General features: G+C 49.5%; 2 protein-coding genes across 4 annotated transcripts; one reads left to right on the top strand and one right to left on the bottom strand.

The window, feature by feature from the left end:
- Positions 1 to 2559: 2559 nt before the first annotated feature.
- On the bottom strand, positions 2560 to 6884 carry rpf2 (ribosome production factor 2 homolog). 2 transcript variants are annotated; one of them, XM_028953232.1, is made up of 10 exons: positions 6806 to 6884; positions 5237 to 5369; positions 5076 to 5113; positions 4938 to 4977; positions 4523 to 4604; positions 4346 to 4422; positions 3918 to 4017; positions 3745 to 3847; positions 3096 to 3240; positions 2560 to 3007 (listed from the first exon to the last, which is right to left on the bottom strand). In XM_028953232.1, exons 2-10 carry the CDS (start codon positions 5291 to 5293, stop codon positions 2825 to 2827), a joined length of 825 nt encoding a protein of 274 aa, XP_028809065.1. In that variant the 5' UTR covers positions 5294 to 5369; positions 6806 to 6884; the 3' UTR covers positions 2560 to 2824. The 2 variants fall into 2 exon arrangements, with proteins under 2 accessions (XP_028809065.1, XP_028809064.1); XM_028953231.1 differs by lacking the exon at positions 6806 to 6884 and adding an exon at positions 5555 to 5737 and having other exon boundaries at positions 2671 to 3007.
- On the top strand, positions 6054 to 15016 carry gopc (golgi-associated PDZ and coiled-coil motif containing). 2 transcript variants are annotated; one of them, XM_028953229.1, is made up of 9 exons: positions 6056 to 6526; positions 8970 to 9134; positions 9657 to 9680; positions 11304 to 11479; positions 12043 to 12208; positions 12278 to 12373; positions 12447 to 12611; positions 12812 to 12986; positions 13756 to 15016. In XM_028953229.1, the coding sequence occupies exons 1-9, from the start codon at positions 6269 to 6271 to the stop codon at positions 13869 to 13871; spliced, it is 1341 nt and encodes a 446-aa protein (XP_028809062.1). In that variant the 5' UTR covers positions 6056 to 6268; the 3' UTR covers positions 13872 to 15016. The 2 variants fall into 2 exon arrangements, with proteins under 2 accessions (XP_028809063.1, XP_028809062.1); XM_028953230.1 differs by lacking the exon at positions 9657 to 9680 and having other exon boundaries at positions 6054 to 6526.
- Positions 15017 to 15628: the final 612 nt, after the last annotated feature.

Here is a 15628-nt window from a genome sequence, read left to right on the forward strand (position 1 = left end):
TGAAGACTGTTGGAAAAGCATTTCAGGTGACGACCTCTTGAAGCTCATGGAGAGAATGCCAAGAGTGTGCAAAGCAGTAATCAGAGCAAAGAAACTAGAATTTAAAACATGTTTTCACTTATTTCACCTTTTTTTGTTAAGTACAGAACTCCACATGTGTTCATTCATAGTTTTGATGCCTTCAGTGAGAATCTACCAACGTAAATGGTCATGAGAATAAAGAAAACACATTGAATGAGAAGGTGTGTCCAAACTTTTGGCCTGTACTGTATAGACTGATGTCTTCCTCAGTTCGGACTCTGCAGAACTGTCTTAAAAACGTGCTCTTGGACAGAGATCGGTTTTCTTCAACCAGCAGCTGATGAGCAGATGAGCAGAAACGTTGTGAAGGAGCGAAACAGAGTGGGACCCCCTTCCAGGGTAGATCGAGCCTGCAAGTGGTGTCAGTGCTGGGTTGGTGATGGTTTGTCCAAGAAAAGAAAGAAAAGTTTAAAGTGCAGTTTAGAGCGTCTGTCCACGTTTGGAGGTCCTGGACAGTGCAGAGCAGTACTTCAGTCCAGTGTCATGGTGCACCTTACGTGACCATAATGATGCTACTGGGTCCATTTGAAGATCCCTGGAGCTTCAGCCATTACGGTGGCGGTGGCTGTGGTGGCCTTCTGGTATGTTTCATGACGTTACGTTATTATTACTATTATTGTTAGTCTATTATTGCTTTATTATTAGTTTATTAGTATGCGTTTTACAGCACTGTCCTTTTAACTTATGTCATGTTTGCTTGTGCTGTAACGTACGTTTGTGTAAGATCATTTAAATGTGCTTCATAAATGAATAAAAGGTCATTTCTGATCTTTTTTCTTATTTTTATTTCATTTCTTTATTTAAACTTTGCAAATCTCCCACTTGTGGGACCAATAAAGGATTCTTAAATGAAAGTAAAAACATTTGTCAACGCCCCACAGGCCTCGCACCTCCAAGGCTGTGGGTTCGAATCCCGTCTCGGACCTCGTGTGGGCGGAGCTTCCTCAGGGGCCTGCGGACTCGGTAAATTGTGCGAGGGTGTGAGTGAATGGCGCGTGTGCCTGTACGCCACGCGTGAGTCCCCGCCCTGCACCCTGTGTCCCCGGATGGGCCGTGACCCTGAGCAACAGGACCAAGCGAGCCGCGGATTAACAAGGGACCTTGAGAAGGCCGGAGGGTTGACCAGCGTGTACCGTAGAGTAGCAAAAACGGTCCAACGACGGAAGCACGGAACACCGTGGTGCGTAACGTTGCCTTCTAGTTGCGATACACAGTTATGGTACCTCAGATATGACACTTCGTCCTTGGCGAGCAGTGGGCAGCCATGAAAGGCGCCCGGGGACGGTGCCTCGATCACGGGGACCTCGGTGGCACCCTGGCGGCTCGAGATCGGAACCCGCAACCTTTCAATTACGAGCCCACCGCCGCCCCGCCCGAGTCTCCTCGGTTCCCCAAGGGCCCCTGACCTCTGACCGCTCCAGGCCACACGGATAAACTCTGGTTACGAAGAACATGTACCGTAAATCACACCCCGAGCCGAGGTTATAGCGGCGAAAGCCGGACAGCGACAGCTCCATGTAGTATTTTGGAGGAGAGTGTCAAGTAAACGTGTTTTCTTACTTTCTCAAATACGATCTCGACCAGACACGACACGATGTTCTGTCATGAGGTGTCGTTCCGGATCTTTTTTTTTTTTTTTTAAATTACATCCATGGCAGCGTAGTGGATGGAGAAAAAAAAAAAAAAAAAAAACGTAGAAAAGCATCACAGGGCTCCATCTTAGGCCCGTAAAATCCAACGTTTTACAGGACGAATAACAGGGTGTGTGCGCACTATTCCCAGCGAATCCGGGTGGAAGCGGACAGATCAGCGACATCTACACATTTCATACAACCAGGAGTTTCCATCGGATACATCATCACACTTTCATATTTAAGTCATGGTCTAGTGACTGCTCAGCTGACGTAGTGGACGGAAGGCAAAGCAGAGGTCCACTCTGGTTCTTTAGCGGGATCGTAGCACCATCTAGTGGCAAAAAGTCTGCCAACTTCAACTTATTCTCGTCAGAGTATAAAAAAAAAAAAAAAAAAAAACTGGGTCCTGGTCATTAAGCAGCATTCCAGAAACACGGTTTCAGAAGGTGGAACGGGGAACACGTGTGTGAGAAAACTGTTCTCTGAAGAACAGAGGAATTTCACAGAACGAACAAGCCGTTCAGCGTAAAGTGAAGTGATTGTCACATGCGATACGCAGCTGCACAGCACACGGTGCACACAGTGAAATTTGTCCTCTGCATTTAACCCATCACCCTTGGTGAGCAGTGGGCGGCCATGACAGGCGCCCGGGGAGCAGTGTGTGGGGACGGTGCTTTGCTCAGTGGCACCTCTGCGGATCGGGATTCGAACCGGCAACCTTCTGATTACGGGGACCTCCTGCCTCAGTGGTGGGGGGGAAGGAGAAACATTATTGAATCTTACCAAAATCCTGCCAGAGGTCTCCACCCCCCCCAAAACCAGAAACGATTCTGTGACCAATGACACACATGACCGGTTTTTATTCGTCACAGACCATGGCCCCCAGTGGAGCATCCGATCAAACAAATTACAGAGTTAATTAGTTAATTACAGCATATTAAACAGGCGGAGCAGGTTTTTTTTTTTTTTTTTTAACTTTGGGACTCCAACCAACGCACTACTCAACCATGAAGGACTCCACCATGACGGCGTACGTGCTTAAGAGTCCCGCGATCGGGAGGGCGCGAGAACTTTCAGCTTCCAGTCCACCTGCAAGAGCCACAAGCAGTTCATTCGGGAGTCTTCGCTCTTTTAGGGGACGACGACGACGACTCCTCCCCACCGACCACCTTCCTCTTCTTCAGGCCTTTCATCTTGCGCGTCTGCAGCTTGGACAGGTCCTGCTTCTGCATGTGCAAGCGGCCCAACTTCGTGCCAAAGGCATCATGGGAAACGTTCTTCTTCTTCTTAGGCTGTGACGATAAGCAAGAGCGCGTGAGCGTTTGTGACAGGAGCGCCGCGTCTACAGGTGACAATGGCCCACCGAAGCACACACTGTACCTTCAAGGCCTTCGGCCGCCTGTGCGCCGTCTTGTACAAGTCGTCTGAGGCTAGATGTGTTCTTCTCATGACCAAATCAAAAGACGGGCCAATTTCTTCCAATTCAACCCTCGGGGTTCGACAACCAGACTTCTTTAGAAGAACTCTGAAAGACGACAACAACAATAATAAAAGTTACATAATAAACGTGTGAAAGTGAAGTGATTGTCATTGTGAAACACTGCAGAAAAGCACACGGTGCACACAGTGAAATCTGTCTTCTGTATTTAACCATCACCCTTAGTGAGCTGTGGGCAGCCATGACAGCCGCCCGGGGAACTGTGTGTGGGGACGGCAACCTTCTGACTACGGGGCCACTTCCTTCACCGCTAGGCCGCCACTGCCCAATAGTTTGTGTACCAAAGCGTACCGAGGACAACATAGGACCGTTAAACATTCAAGATGAAGTCGGGATCTCCGCAGTAGGGGTGTTGAAACTGTGTCGCGATGCAGACATAGATGATTCGGCATTGGTGCAGTGCAGAACATTACATTATTATATCTATTCTATCATAATGATGTGGGAAATTTACGGGACGCATCACGATGCGCTGATAATCGTAATCGAATCGGGAGGCTGGCGGGAGGGGAGCAGTAGAAGGAAGCGAACCTGTAACTGCGCATGTAGATCTTGCCCTCCACAGCTGTGAAGTGCAGGAGGTGCTCCAGCCCGGCGAGACGAACGTTGGTCACCGTGGGCCCTCTGAAGAAGTCTAAGAGACGACAGATGCTTGAGGACGCAGTGGAAACTTGGGGTGAACAAGTGGGTAAGAAATAGGATACCTATCAGAATGCTTTTTAGGCGCTTGTGTTCGTTGTCGGTGTCGAAGGCCTCCCCAGCGAATACCAGCATGGGTTTGGTTCCCGCCGCACACTTACTGTTCTGCAGAGGGGAAAAAAAAATAAAAAAATCATACAGAACAGGGGTCCACCAATAATACAAACATTTATATATTCTGTCTATTAGAACACTGAAGTGAAAAAGTGAAGTGATTGTCATTGTGAAACACTGCAGCACAGCACACGGTGAAATGTGTCCTCTGCATTTAACTATCACCCTTGGTGAGCAGTGGGCAGCCATGACAGGCGCCCGGGGAGCAGCGTGTGGGGACAGTGCTTTGCTCAGTGTCACCTTCCTTCCTTAACCGCTAGGCCACCACTGCCCCCCCAATAGAAGATTGAATAAGGTGCAGTTGGAGATGGAGCATTACCTTGATTTCTTTCAGAGAGGCAAACTTTTCAATTCCCAGCTCTACCATATCCAGCACATGGAAATCGAACATACGACCTGTAACAAACAATCAGGCAAACAATTCGATAAAACTCCCAGAACACATCACCCCGCGGGACAGGGCAGGGCCATGACGTACTGCTGTCAAGGCGCTTACCAAATATGAGGTTGTGGGGCCTTTTCTTGTTGTGTGAGCCGAACAGGAATAAGGAGCAGTCGGATTTTTTAGAAAAGAATTCCTAGAAAAGAAAGTCAATTAACGGAGACACAAATAAATACTTTAAACAGCAAAAACACAGGTATGGAGAACCAGCACAAATTCTGATGACTATACATTTACATTTACTGAATTTATCAGACGCCCTTATCCAGAGCGACTTACAATTAGTATTTAGAGGGACAGTCCCCACTTAGGGTTAAGTGTCTTGCTCAGGGACACAATGGTAGTACGTGGGATTTGAACCTGGGTCTTCATAGGTGAGTGTTACCCACAAGGCTACTACCACCCTATACAATACTGTGTAGAGTGCAAGGACTAGAACCATCTCATTACCCTTCTTATAACTACTCACCAGTGACGTGGAGTCCTCAAAAGGTCTCATTATGTTTTTCCTACGGATCCAAAAAGAACGGGGGATAATTTAACTGAGAAAAAACTTCCAATAACATCTGAGGGCTTAAAAAAAGCAGACTCCTCCTTCCTTACTTACTTCTTGTACAAGACAGCATTGGGTTTCTTCAGTGCATACTGCAAAACAATAATAACGACAAGACAAACGTAGACGAAGCGAAACAGTCAGAACAAGGTATATAAAGCACAACGCGGCGCGTTGTAGAGGACCCTGTAAGTAAATACGCTGGATTTACTCACGATGTCCTTCAGCGCATGCGTGACCGTCTCGCTGGTGTTGCCTCCTTTCATGATCATGGCATTCTTTACATTTTCCGTGAGCTTGGACTCCCTGTTCTGCAGAAATCGCTTCGATCTCTTCGTTTTCGGCTTTCTGCATCAGAATAAGTGTTTAATTAACACAAAGCAAAGTCCAGAAGAAGACGCCGCGCAACGTGGGTAGAGGAAACAGGGAGCCCGCGACGCCAGCAAACTTTACTCTGGAGATAAAAATCTTTCGACATGACAACGAATTAATGTATACACATATACAATAAAAATACCCAATAGTAAACCTACATTACTCCGTCCGTGTGTGACATTTTTACTCGGCTTTTTTCCTTCTAACAGAATTGTTGACACGTGAACTCCACGCAGTTCCCCAACAGGAAGTGAAGTGCGTGACGCAACATCCGGTATTGCCATGTCCAGAGCTGCTTTTTTATTTAAACAAATAAATCGTGACACTCGGGTCGTGACTTGATTTCTCGTGGTTTCCAACCGGGCAGGTTGAAAATTTTAACTAAACAGTGGGTGACAGAAGCTGCCGCTTCTGTGACGTCACCGCGTCATGTTGACGCGCGGGGAGTAGTATTTCAAACGGCACGTTTGCTTTCGTTCGGATTGTAGTACAGAAATAGAAGAGCGAAAATATCGATCCGATTCTGAAATCAACTTGGTATCGATAGTGTCCATATTTAGGATCCTAATCCTCACCACTATGCTAAACCCCTTGATGTAATAATCACGAAAGAGAGCGCCATCGATGCGCTCTGCGTCGACTGGGTGTCCTGACAGTGGGCGGGGCCTGGCGTGTGGCAGACAGGAACAATCGACGTGCCGATCGGCGGACGTTTTCCGGTTTCCTGGTCGGATGGGAGCGTAGGTTCCCGTCGTCGTCAAAAAACTTAAACAAGGCTCGTTTTAAACCCGAAACCGGGGGAATAGTAATAATAAAAAAGGAACAGCGACGACAAGCCGCCTGTACTCGTCAAGCGGCGCTGTTCAGCAGACATGTCCGCGTCGCCCGCAGCCCAGGCGTCGGGCCGCGCTGGGCCGGGCTCGGCCATGTCCATGTTCCGCTGGCTGGAGGTGCTGGAGAAGGAGTTCGACAAGGCGTTCGTGGACGTCGACCTGCTGCTGGGCGAGATCGACCCCGACCAGGCGGACATCACGTACGAGGGCCGCCAGAAGATGACGAGCCTGAGCTCCTGCTTCGCCCAGCTGTGCCACAAGGCGCAGACCGTCTTCCAGCTCAACCACAAGCTGGAGGTGAGCCGCGCCGTCACATTTATACACCCCGAGCGGACACGTGTGCTCGGTTTTTGGTACAAGTCGGGGAATATTCCTCATCAGCGTGTTTAAGTTGAGCCTCGGCAGGAAGTATTCCTCTCGTTTCCAGTTTGAGTGACGTAATACGAAATAGCCAAACGTACGAGGCGGTTCGCTCTGCTTTCTCATCCCAACCTGGCACTTTCTCGCGTCGTTGCTCGTTTAAGGAAAGTTTAGAGAAAGTTCCACCTACAGACTTCCAGACGGACCCGTGCTTACCTCTCAACACAACTGGATTACGGTAACTCCCTTTTAGAAGGTCGACCTCTGACTTCCCAAATTCTCCCACACCACCCACTCCATCCACTGGATCCCCAAATCCCAGAATGGGCTCCATCCGTCCTCTACAAATAATACAGAACCCAGCAGCACCATCCCAAATTCTCCCACACCACCACACTGCTACGCTCCATCCACTGGATCCCAGAATCTTCTCCATCCGGCCTCTACAACCCCTGTATCTGTTTCAAAGTACTGATGCTGGCCTACAAAGTAAAACATGGGGTTTCAACATCTGACCTCAGAGCCCTTATTACACCTCGCACTGCACCTCCTGTCCTGCTCGCCTGGTCCCTCCGCCGCTGTCTTGGAACGAACTTCCCCTCGAGGTCAGAACAGCTCAGTCGCTGAGGATTTTCAAACTGCAGTTTAACACCTTCCCCTTTACAGAATGTTTAGAGTAACTTGTAACGTTCTTATAGTGCGACTTATGCGAGATAAACTACAGCCGGGTTAAATAAAATGAATGTATTCATAGTTTGAGCTCTGGTGAACCAGAACTGATCACTTCATGAAAGCCCGTAGTGCCAAATGCGGTGAATGCAGGTGAGAATAGATTTATTACTGGAAACGTTGCTAAATAACATAAAAAAAAAAAAAAAAAAAGATCGTCATCATTTATTTATTTCCCTGTAACGTGATTCCGTCCCGGCAGCCGATCGATGCAGGCTGCTGCTCGGGATGTTTTACTGGCATTTAGTGGCGTCACAACGCCGCATCCTCAACTTTCCCTCGGTATAGTGCAGCCATGATGCCTCGTGATACGGCGTGCTCTGCCCTCGCCCGCGCGGTTTCTTTTGATGACGGCCCGTTGTTCGTTCTGGTCTACGTTCTGCGTTTACAACCGCTGGCTTTACGTAGTGAACCACGCGCTTCCACATTCCAGAACTTTCTCAGCCTCGTGCGTCCTTTTAAATCCCGTAAATCGCAGCTGATGATTTGAAACCCCAAACTGGGCTCGGTTCGCTCGATCTTGGAGAAAGAATCTCCGTCGTTCAAGTTAAGCCCTTCAGGGTTGCCATAGCAATATTTTGGTAAATTTGACAAAAGTTGTAGCCGTGCAGTTTTTATTCTATAATAATAAAATGATTGAAAACCACAGAAATTTCAGGGGTTGCAGGTGTGCGAGTCTTCGAAGCTTCAGGAACGACGGCGATATCGACGTCATGAATTTTTTACTTGACCTTTAACCCCCTGCTGTCCTCGGCAACTGCTGGTAGCCCCCCCCAAACCCATGGCTTCCATTCTAAATCTAAATTAGTGCTGCCGATGGTCTCTGGACAAGCGCGAGGGACGGTGTGGACGTGGGCACGGCGAAAGCGATACTCTGCAGAGGTTAATAATTCACGCCGCTCGGCGGGAAGCGGCGAGCGTTTGCTTCCTGCTCAGCACTCGTCCCAGCGCTCTGCATTCGCGGGGACGTAACCGCGGGCCCCGCCCACCTGCCGTGTCGCCCTTTTGGATCCCTCTTTCCGGCGATCGGAGTCAACGCTTCCCCACTTCTACCACCCAGTGAAACGGGCAAGGTCCCCACCCTCTGTGCAGGATCGCCTTAGTGGTGTCTGTGGCATCGGAGGCAGAATAAACTAAATTAACGTCAAATAACAAACTATATATATATATATATATTAGTACTCTCAAACCAAACCCTCAAATTGTTATTCGTACGACTGCCGACAATCATTCATTCATCAATGAATATATGCATTTACATTTAAAACACTTTTAATTCACATTCATATCAATCAATTCATAAATCGTTTTACATAGTTACCGATAATCCCCCTCTGACTCAACGCCATTTGGTGGAGCCATTAACCAGACGCCCTCATCCAGACTTACTATCAGTAGTTACAGGGACAGTCCCCCCTGGAGACACTCAGGGTTAAGTGTCCTGCTCAGGGACACGATGGTAGTTAGTGGGATTTGAACCTGGGTCTTCTGGTTCACAGGCGAGTGTGTTACCCACTAGGCTACTACCACCCAACCAGCAGTGGCAGGGACAGTCCCCACTGTCTTCTGGTTCATAGGCTCTGATATAGAGGGAACGTCTCCTAGCGTCTGGGCAGGAATAAGATGTCCACCTCGGTGTTGTCACCTGCAGGCCCAGCTGGTGGACCTGAAGTCGGAGCTGACGGACGTGCAGGCGGAGAAGGCGGTGGTGGAGACGGAGGTGCACAACCAGCTGCTGCAGCTCCACGCCATGCAGCTGCAACTGCACGCCAAGGCCGGCCAGACCGTGGACTCGGGGTCCATCAAGGACCGCATGGTGGGCGAACCTCCCCTCTCACCCGCCGTGTTGGTCCATCCGGACTCTCCAACTACCATCTTTTGAAAAAAAGAAGTCTTCAGTTTCCTCACCATTCATCTCAGCTCTTCTACTACGTGTCACCTAGTCTTTTTCTCTTCTTTTACTCTTCTCATCCTCTCGTCTTTTCTCCTCTGTAACTATTTCTCAAAGCTGCTTTCTTCTGTCATTTTGTCTCGTTTTCGCCCGTCCTTTCATTGTTTTTAGCTTCTACTCACCCTTTTCTTTTCTCTTCTCTTGTTGTATTTGGCTCCTCTTCCCTTTTCTCTTCTCTTTTCTTTTCTACTCTGCCTGCCTGTAATTTCTGCATCTCAGCTGGTCTGTACTCCTACTTTTCATCTCTGCTGCATCTTTACATCTCGACCATCCATTTCAACTCTTCATATGCCAATCATTAATTGAAAATTTTTATTTTTTTTTTTTACTCGTACGTATGTAAATTACACTCCGCCCCTAATCTCTTCCTACTCTCTTGTTTTAAAGCCCGTTCCCTCAGTGGACGAGATGGTAAGTGAAGTGTGTGTCCCTGCTCTATGTGTGCTTGTGTGTCTTGTCACGGTCTGTCTCGTCGCCACGAAAGTGGCGTAGACACGGCGCGTGGCGGTAGCGTAGCGTGGGTGTGGCCTGTAATCCTGAGGTCAGGTTCGTCGTAGGATGTGCATGCCCTGTCTGTTCTTTCTGTGTGGTCAGATAACGTCTGGCTAAAATGCCTTTAAATTGTCCAGTGTGTGTGTGTGTGTGTTTTCTCTCCATCTGTACACCCACCGGTCATTTTGAATGAAACGCCTACACTCCTTGCGGCCTTTATTAGGCTCCTCTCCCCTTTTTTTAGTCCAGGGGTCGGCAGCCCTCTTCTGTCCTTACACTGCGGCTCCAAGGTATTTTACTTTTATCCGTTGTTTATTTAAATCTTTTTTTTTATTATTGTGGATCGAAATTTGAAGAGTGTTATAAGATCAATAATGATAACAATGAGATCAGTTAGATAAATTCGAGTAGCTTTTCGAAGTCTGTCGTTTTTTGGGGCGAGTGAACGGTTGTTTGTAATATTTAGAGTTTAATGGTTCGCAAACGATGACCTTCAGTAGGGCAGTGGTGGCCTAGCGGTTAAGGAAGGCAGCCGTAATCAGAAGGTTGCCGGTTCGAATCCCGATCTGCCAAGGTGCCACTGAGGTGCCACTGAGCAAAGCACCGTCCCCACGCACTGCTCCCCGGGCGCCTGTCATGGCCGCCCACTGCTCACTCAGGGTGATGGGTTAAATGCAGAGGACAAATTTCACTGTGTGCACCGTGTGCTGTGCTGCTTTGTATCACATGTGACAGTCACTTCACTTTAGTTGTGTAGAGTTAGCATAGCGCCGCCAGAAGTTGACCAGATTTTCTTCGAACAAGTTCAGACGGGTTTTTCAGACTCGTGTGGGTGATTAAACGTGCGCCACTTCATCCTTCATTTGAGAGGGGAAAAAAAAAAAGTTCTGGCAGATTTTGCCACACAAAAGTCTAGTTTAGCATAGCATGCTAAAGTAAAATCTATAGAAGTATATGCAGTGTTTTCGTCATTTTGCGGCTCCCGGTGCTGTTCTCTTTTGTGGAAACCTGGTCCAAATGGCTCATTGAGGGTTAAAGGTTGCCGACCCCTGACCTAGACAGTTGCAGCTTGCCGGTCTTCTTCTGCTCCACACAGCACGTCATCACGCGTCTGTTTGTGGCCTAGATACGTAATTTCAAGTCACGGTTGTAAAGCCGCAGTCGTGTGGTCAGAATCCGACCAGCGGTGAAGGACTTGAGCACGGCGACGTACAGAGATGGGACAGGGTGGTAGTAGCCTAGCGGGTAACACACTCGCCTGTGAACCAGAAAACCCAGGTCCAAACCACACTTACTACCATCGTGTCCCTCAGCAAGACACTTATCCCTGAGTGTCTCCAGGGAGGGACTGTCCCTGTAACTACTGATGTTAAGTTGCTCTGGATAAAGGCGTCTGCTAAATGCTGTAAATGTAAATGGTTAGAATTTGTAATTCTACGCAGGGAAGGTGTCTCGAACTAAAAAGGCCACGAGTGTGAATGTCCACCGCCGGTCCGCGCCGTTCCCATCTGAGAGGGCCGTGTGCCTTTTGTGACCTAACAGGAGAAGGAGCTGGAGGCCAATAAGAAGGAGAAGGTGAAGGAGGTGAAGCTGGAGTCTGAGGTGAAGATGTCCAAGAAAGAGAACGAGGCCCTCTGCAGGCACATCGCGGTACTGCAGGCCGAGGTGTATGGGGCGCGGCTGGCGGCCAAGTACCTGGACAAGGAGCTGGCGGGAAGGTGAGCAGTTCATGAGAAGAACTACTTTTCAAGGGTGTGAGTGAACACAACACACGTGAGGAATTTGTATTTGCCTCAGGAAGTACATCTTCTGCTGGGTCTTTTTGAGGATGGAGGCGGTGTTGGTCTCCCACTTCAGGTTCTGGGAGATGGTGGCACCCAGGAACTTGAAGATCTCCACAGAATGGGATGTCTGATATAGCGAGGGGGAGCAGTGTTCGTCTCCACGGTCTTGAGCGTTTTCAGCTCCAGGTTGTGCACCAGAGTACAAGCCGCTCAACTTCCTGAATGAGTCCAATGACAATGGTGCCATCTGCAAACGTCAGGTGTTGAACAGCTGAGTTTCTTGGAGGTGCAGTCATTGGATGTTGAGGGAGAAGAGCAGTGGGGACAGGACACGTCCTTGAGGGCCACCGTGTTCCAGAAGTTATCCCCCCAGCCTTACTTGTCGCTTCATGTCTGTCAGGAATGCTGCCACAATATTGATAGTTGATAGTCAAGAATTACAGTAGAAGTGCAACACTTATAAAGAAGATAACGGCCATTTATCTTCGGATGCGCAGAGTCCAGCAGATCCAGCTGCTGGGGCGAGACATGAAGGGGCCGGCGCACGATAAACTGTGGAACCAGCTAGAAGCCGAGATCCACCTCCATCGCCACAAGACGGTCATCCGCGCCTGCAGGGGGCGCAACGACCCTAAGAAGCCCCTCCCCTCCCCGGCCGGACATGTAAGGCACTGAGTTCATGCGAGTGTCCGTACAGCTTGGCTGGACTCATGCATTACTACTGTCCCCCAGGACCCAGAGTCTCTGAAGAAGACCCAAGGCGTCGGCCCGATCCGCAAAGTGGTCCTGACCAAAGAGGACCACGAGGGACTCGGCATCTCCATCACGGTAAGTGGCGCCGGCGGCCTCCCCGCCGCGTTAAAGGCCTCCGCGTTAAAGCTCCCGTCTGGGCCCGGCGCAGGGCGGCAAGGAGCACGGCGTCCCCATCCTGATCTCCGAGATCCACCCGTCCCAGCCGGCCGAGCGCTGCGGCGGGCTGCACGTGGGCGACGCCATCCTGGCCGTCAACAGCATCAACCTGAGGGACGCCAAACACAAGGAGGCCGTCACCATACTGTCACAGCAGGTGGGGGACACGCAAACCTGTCTCATTGATTGGTTAAATTAATTACAATTAATCATGATTTATATATATATAAGACACTTAACCCTGAGTGTCTCCAGGGGGGGGACAGTCCCTGTCACTACTGATTGTAAGTCACTCTGGATAAGGGCGTCTGGTAAATGCTGTGTGTGTGTGTGTGTGCGCGCGCGCTGCGTCTGCAGAGGGGCGAGATCGAATTCGAGGTGGTGTACGTGGCGCCGGAGGTGGACTCGGACGACGAGAACGTGGAGTACGAGGACGAGAGCGGCCACCGGTACCGACTTTACCTGGACGAGCTGGAGGACGCCTCGGCGTCCCGCCGTAACAACGGCACCGCGGACAGCCAATCAGTACCAGGCACGTGGCACAGTGAACACCTACAGTCAAACGCTCGTTTTTAAAACGGTTCTTTGCACACCGCTGTTGCCATGACGACCAGTGAGCATCTTCATAGTTTGATAGTACTTAGTTAACATCACTAGTTAACTGGGTGAAAAAAGCATGAGCGGGGGGGGGGGGTTACCTTTCCCCTTATGATGTCATAAGGGGGACAAATTCCAGATCCGACGTCTAAGCTGCCGCTCTCTGAACACTCTGAAGCGGAATGACCAAATTTCCAGCCACTGCAGGACCATAGACAGGCTCGGGGAACTCGAATTAATGTTTAATAATCGCAGTCCAGTATAACGGACATTCTGGTTTTTCAGCTCTACTACTGCTTCATTTGCATAAGCAGTGGCCAGCAGCAAATAATCACGCTAGTCTCTTTTAATGAGTGACACAAAACCAGAAGGTCACTAAAACCAGTCTTCTGCTAAACACTGACTCAAAACAAAGAACAATCTTCTAACAGGTGAAAACAACGTGTCCCCTTGTCCTCCAGAACTGAGTTCACTGGCAACTTCACAATTGGAACAACCCGTTTTCCTTGGTTTTTAAATTCTGGGAATCTCCGCCCTCCACGCGCTACCAGTTGTTACAACTTAAAATGATTATTTTGGTTCCGCTAAATGAGTTCTAGAACTTTTGCACACGTCTCAGACTCCGACCGCGTTGAACAGGTCGGTAGGTGGTGGACTGAGGTGCAGTGGTGTGGACGTTCAGCCTTTTCTCTCATCCTCTCTAGGCCTGGAGAGCTTCGGGAGGAACGAGACGGAGAGCGGCGACACCGGGATCTCCAGCGAGACCCCGTCGGAGGAGACTCCCTCAAAGACGGGCGAGTCGGCCGAGAGCTCTTCATAGATGTCGGAAGTGGGACGGGGAGGGGGCCGCGAGATGGAGGTCGCAGGAGGAGGAGAAATAAACGTGTGGAGGAGGCGGAGCTTCAGCAGGGGTTGAGGAGGGACTTGTGACCGAGCCCCTGTTTTTCTCTCTCTTCACTTTAGTTCTTTTTCCCCGTGCTAGTCACATGACGAGAGGTCAGCCGGAAGACGCAGCGGGACGGGCCGCGTTGTGCGAAGCCGAATTTCGATTGGCCACCGAGTAGGAACAAGGGACCCTCGCATTCTCCCATCTTGTGCCCTAATCCTTTTTATGGAGCTTCACTATCTTTGGCCAGTCTGGATAAAATGTCCCCGTCAACCCAGTTCCCCAGCGCAGCGTCCCAAGGGGTTTGTGTTCTGTACCGTCTACGCCGGTTAAACCGGCGACTTTCAGTGTTCCCTTTTTTTTTTTTTTTTTTTTTTTTATCCCCACAGGTTCTAGCTCCATTTACGCCTGTGGATGGAAACGGGGTTTTAAAAAAAAAAAAAAATCTAGCGTTCACGATGACGCCGCCACCGCGCGTGTGTTTGTGCCACGTTTTCTGCTGGAACTCTGTTGGATGGTCGGCGCTGAGAGGGCGACGTCTACCCTTCATGCACTTTCCCCTATGCGAAAAGTCAGCGACTTTACTTCTGGTGCCCCGGCCACTGTCATGTGTCATTTCCCACAGTTCACCTTGATTTTAATATAAATACACACAAACGGGCGTGGCAGTGCGCTAAACTGGAATTTTTCCGCAGTAATCCCATTCCGACTCCTTTCCTGCGTGTTGTATTTTATTCGCCTCATGACACGTTACTGAAGGGAAGGATGGGGGTGGGGTCCCGGGGGGCGGGGCTTAAAGGCGCCGCGCATTTACTGTTAAATTATTTTTAGCGTGCCGTGTATGGGTTTAGTTATGCAACACCACACAATGTGGCGCTGTTAAAGGGAGGGCGGCTCCGATACCCAGGGGCGCGTTGGCCGCATGCGGCCAGGAGTGTCTCTTCTGCCTGGCAGGGTTTTCTTTTTTGTTTGTTCAGACCCCGTTCTGGTTTTTGGTTGTTTTGTCCCTCCGTAAATTGGTATAGACGTCTTTATCTGTTACTGTATAATCTGAATAAATGCAGATCTATTTGCCCAGATGTGCTGGTCTTGGTCAGTTTCATTTATTTGTGATATATATATATATATTTTAAATAACTGGGAGTTCACACTGTGAGCAGCAGGGGGCGATGAGATGACGAGCCTGCACTTTTGTCTGTGACGCCCACCCTCTCCTCGCACCTCTTGGTGGCGAGGGGCCCTGCGAACGGCACAGACGCGACCACACACTCCTCACACACCTGTGCCAAAACACGTCCCCACCCCCTGGGGGAAGTAGACCCTGGAAAAAAAAAGAGAGAGATGGAGTAGAAGAGTAATAAAAAACAAGATGAAAGGATATCAAGTGTGGATTTGTGAGTGTTAGTGTGTGTGTGTTTGGAAAGGGGCCATCAGCTGCTGTAGCACCGGTGGGACTGGAATGCCAGGACTCCCAGCATGCCTCTGTGCAGTAAACACACACACACAAGATCTTGATCAGATTTAGACACCGGTGCGTTTATTTAAGGCTGAAGCTCACACATCAGAACCTGGCACAGGAAGTCACACACCAGACATCAGGGATAAAAAACAAAACAAAAGAAGTTAAATGTCTTATGAACATCCCCGGTCAAAAAAAAACCCCAACTCAAATAGTCTTAACCCCCCCCACC

Source organism: Denticeps clupeoides, chromosome 14, assembly GCF_900700375.1.
Source record: "Denticeps clupeoides chromosome 14, fDenClu1.1, whole genome shotgun sequence".
Taxonomy (NCBI): domain Eukaryota; kingdom Metazoa; phylum Chordata; class Actinopteri; order Clupeiformes; family Denticipitidae; genus Denticeps; species Denticeps clupeoides.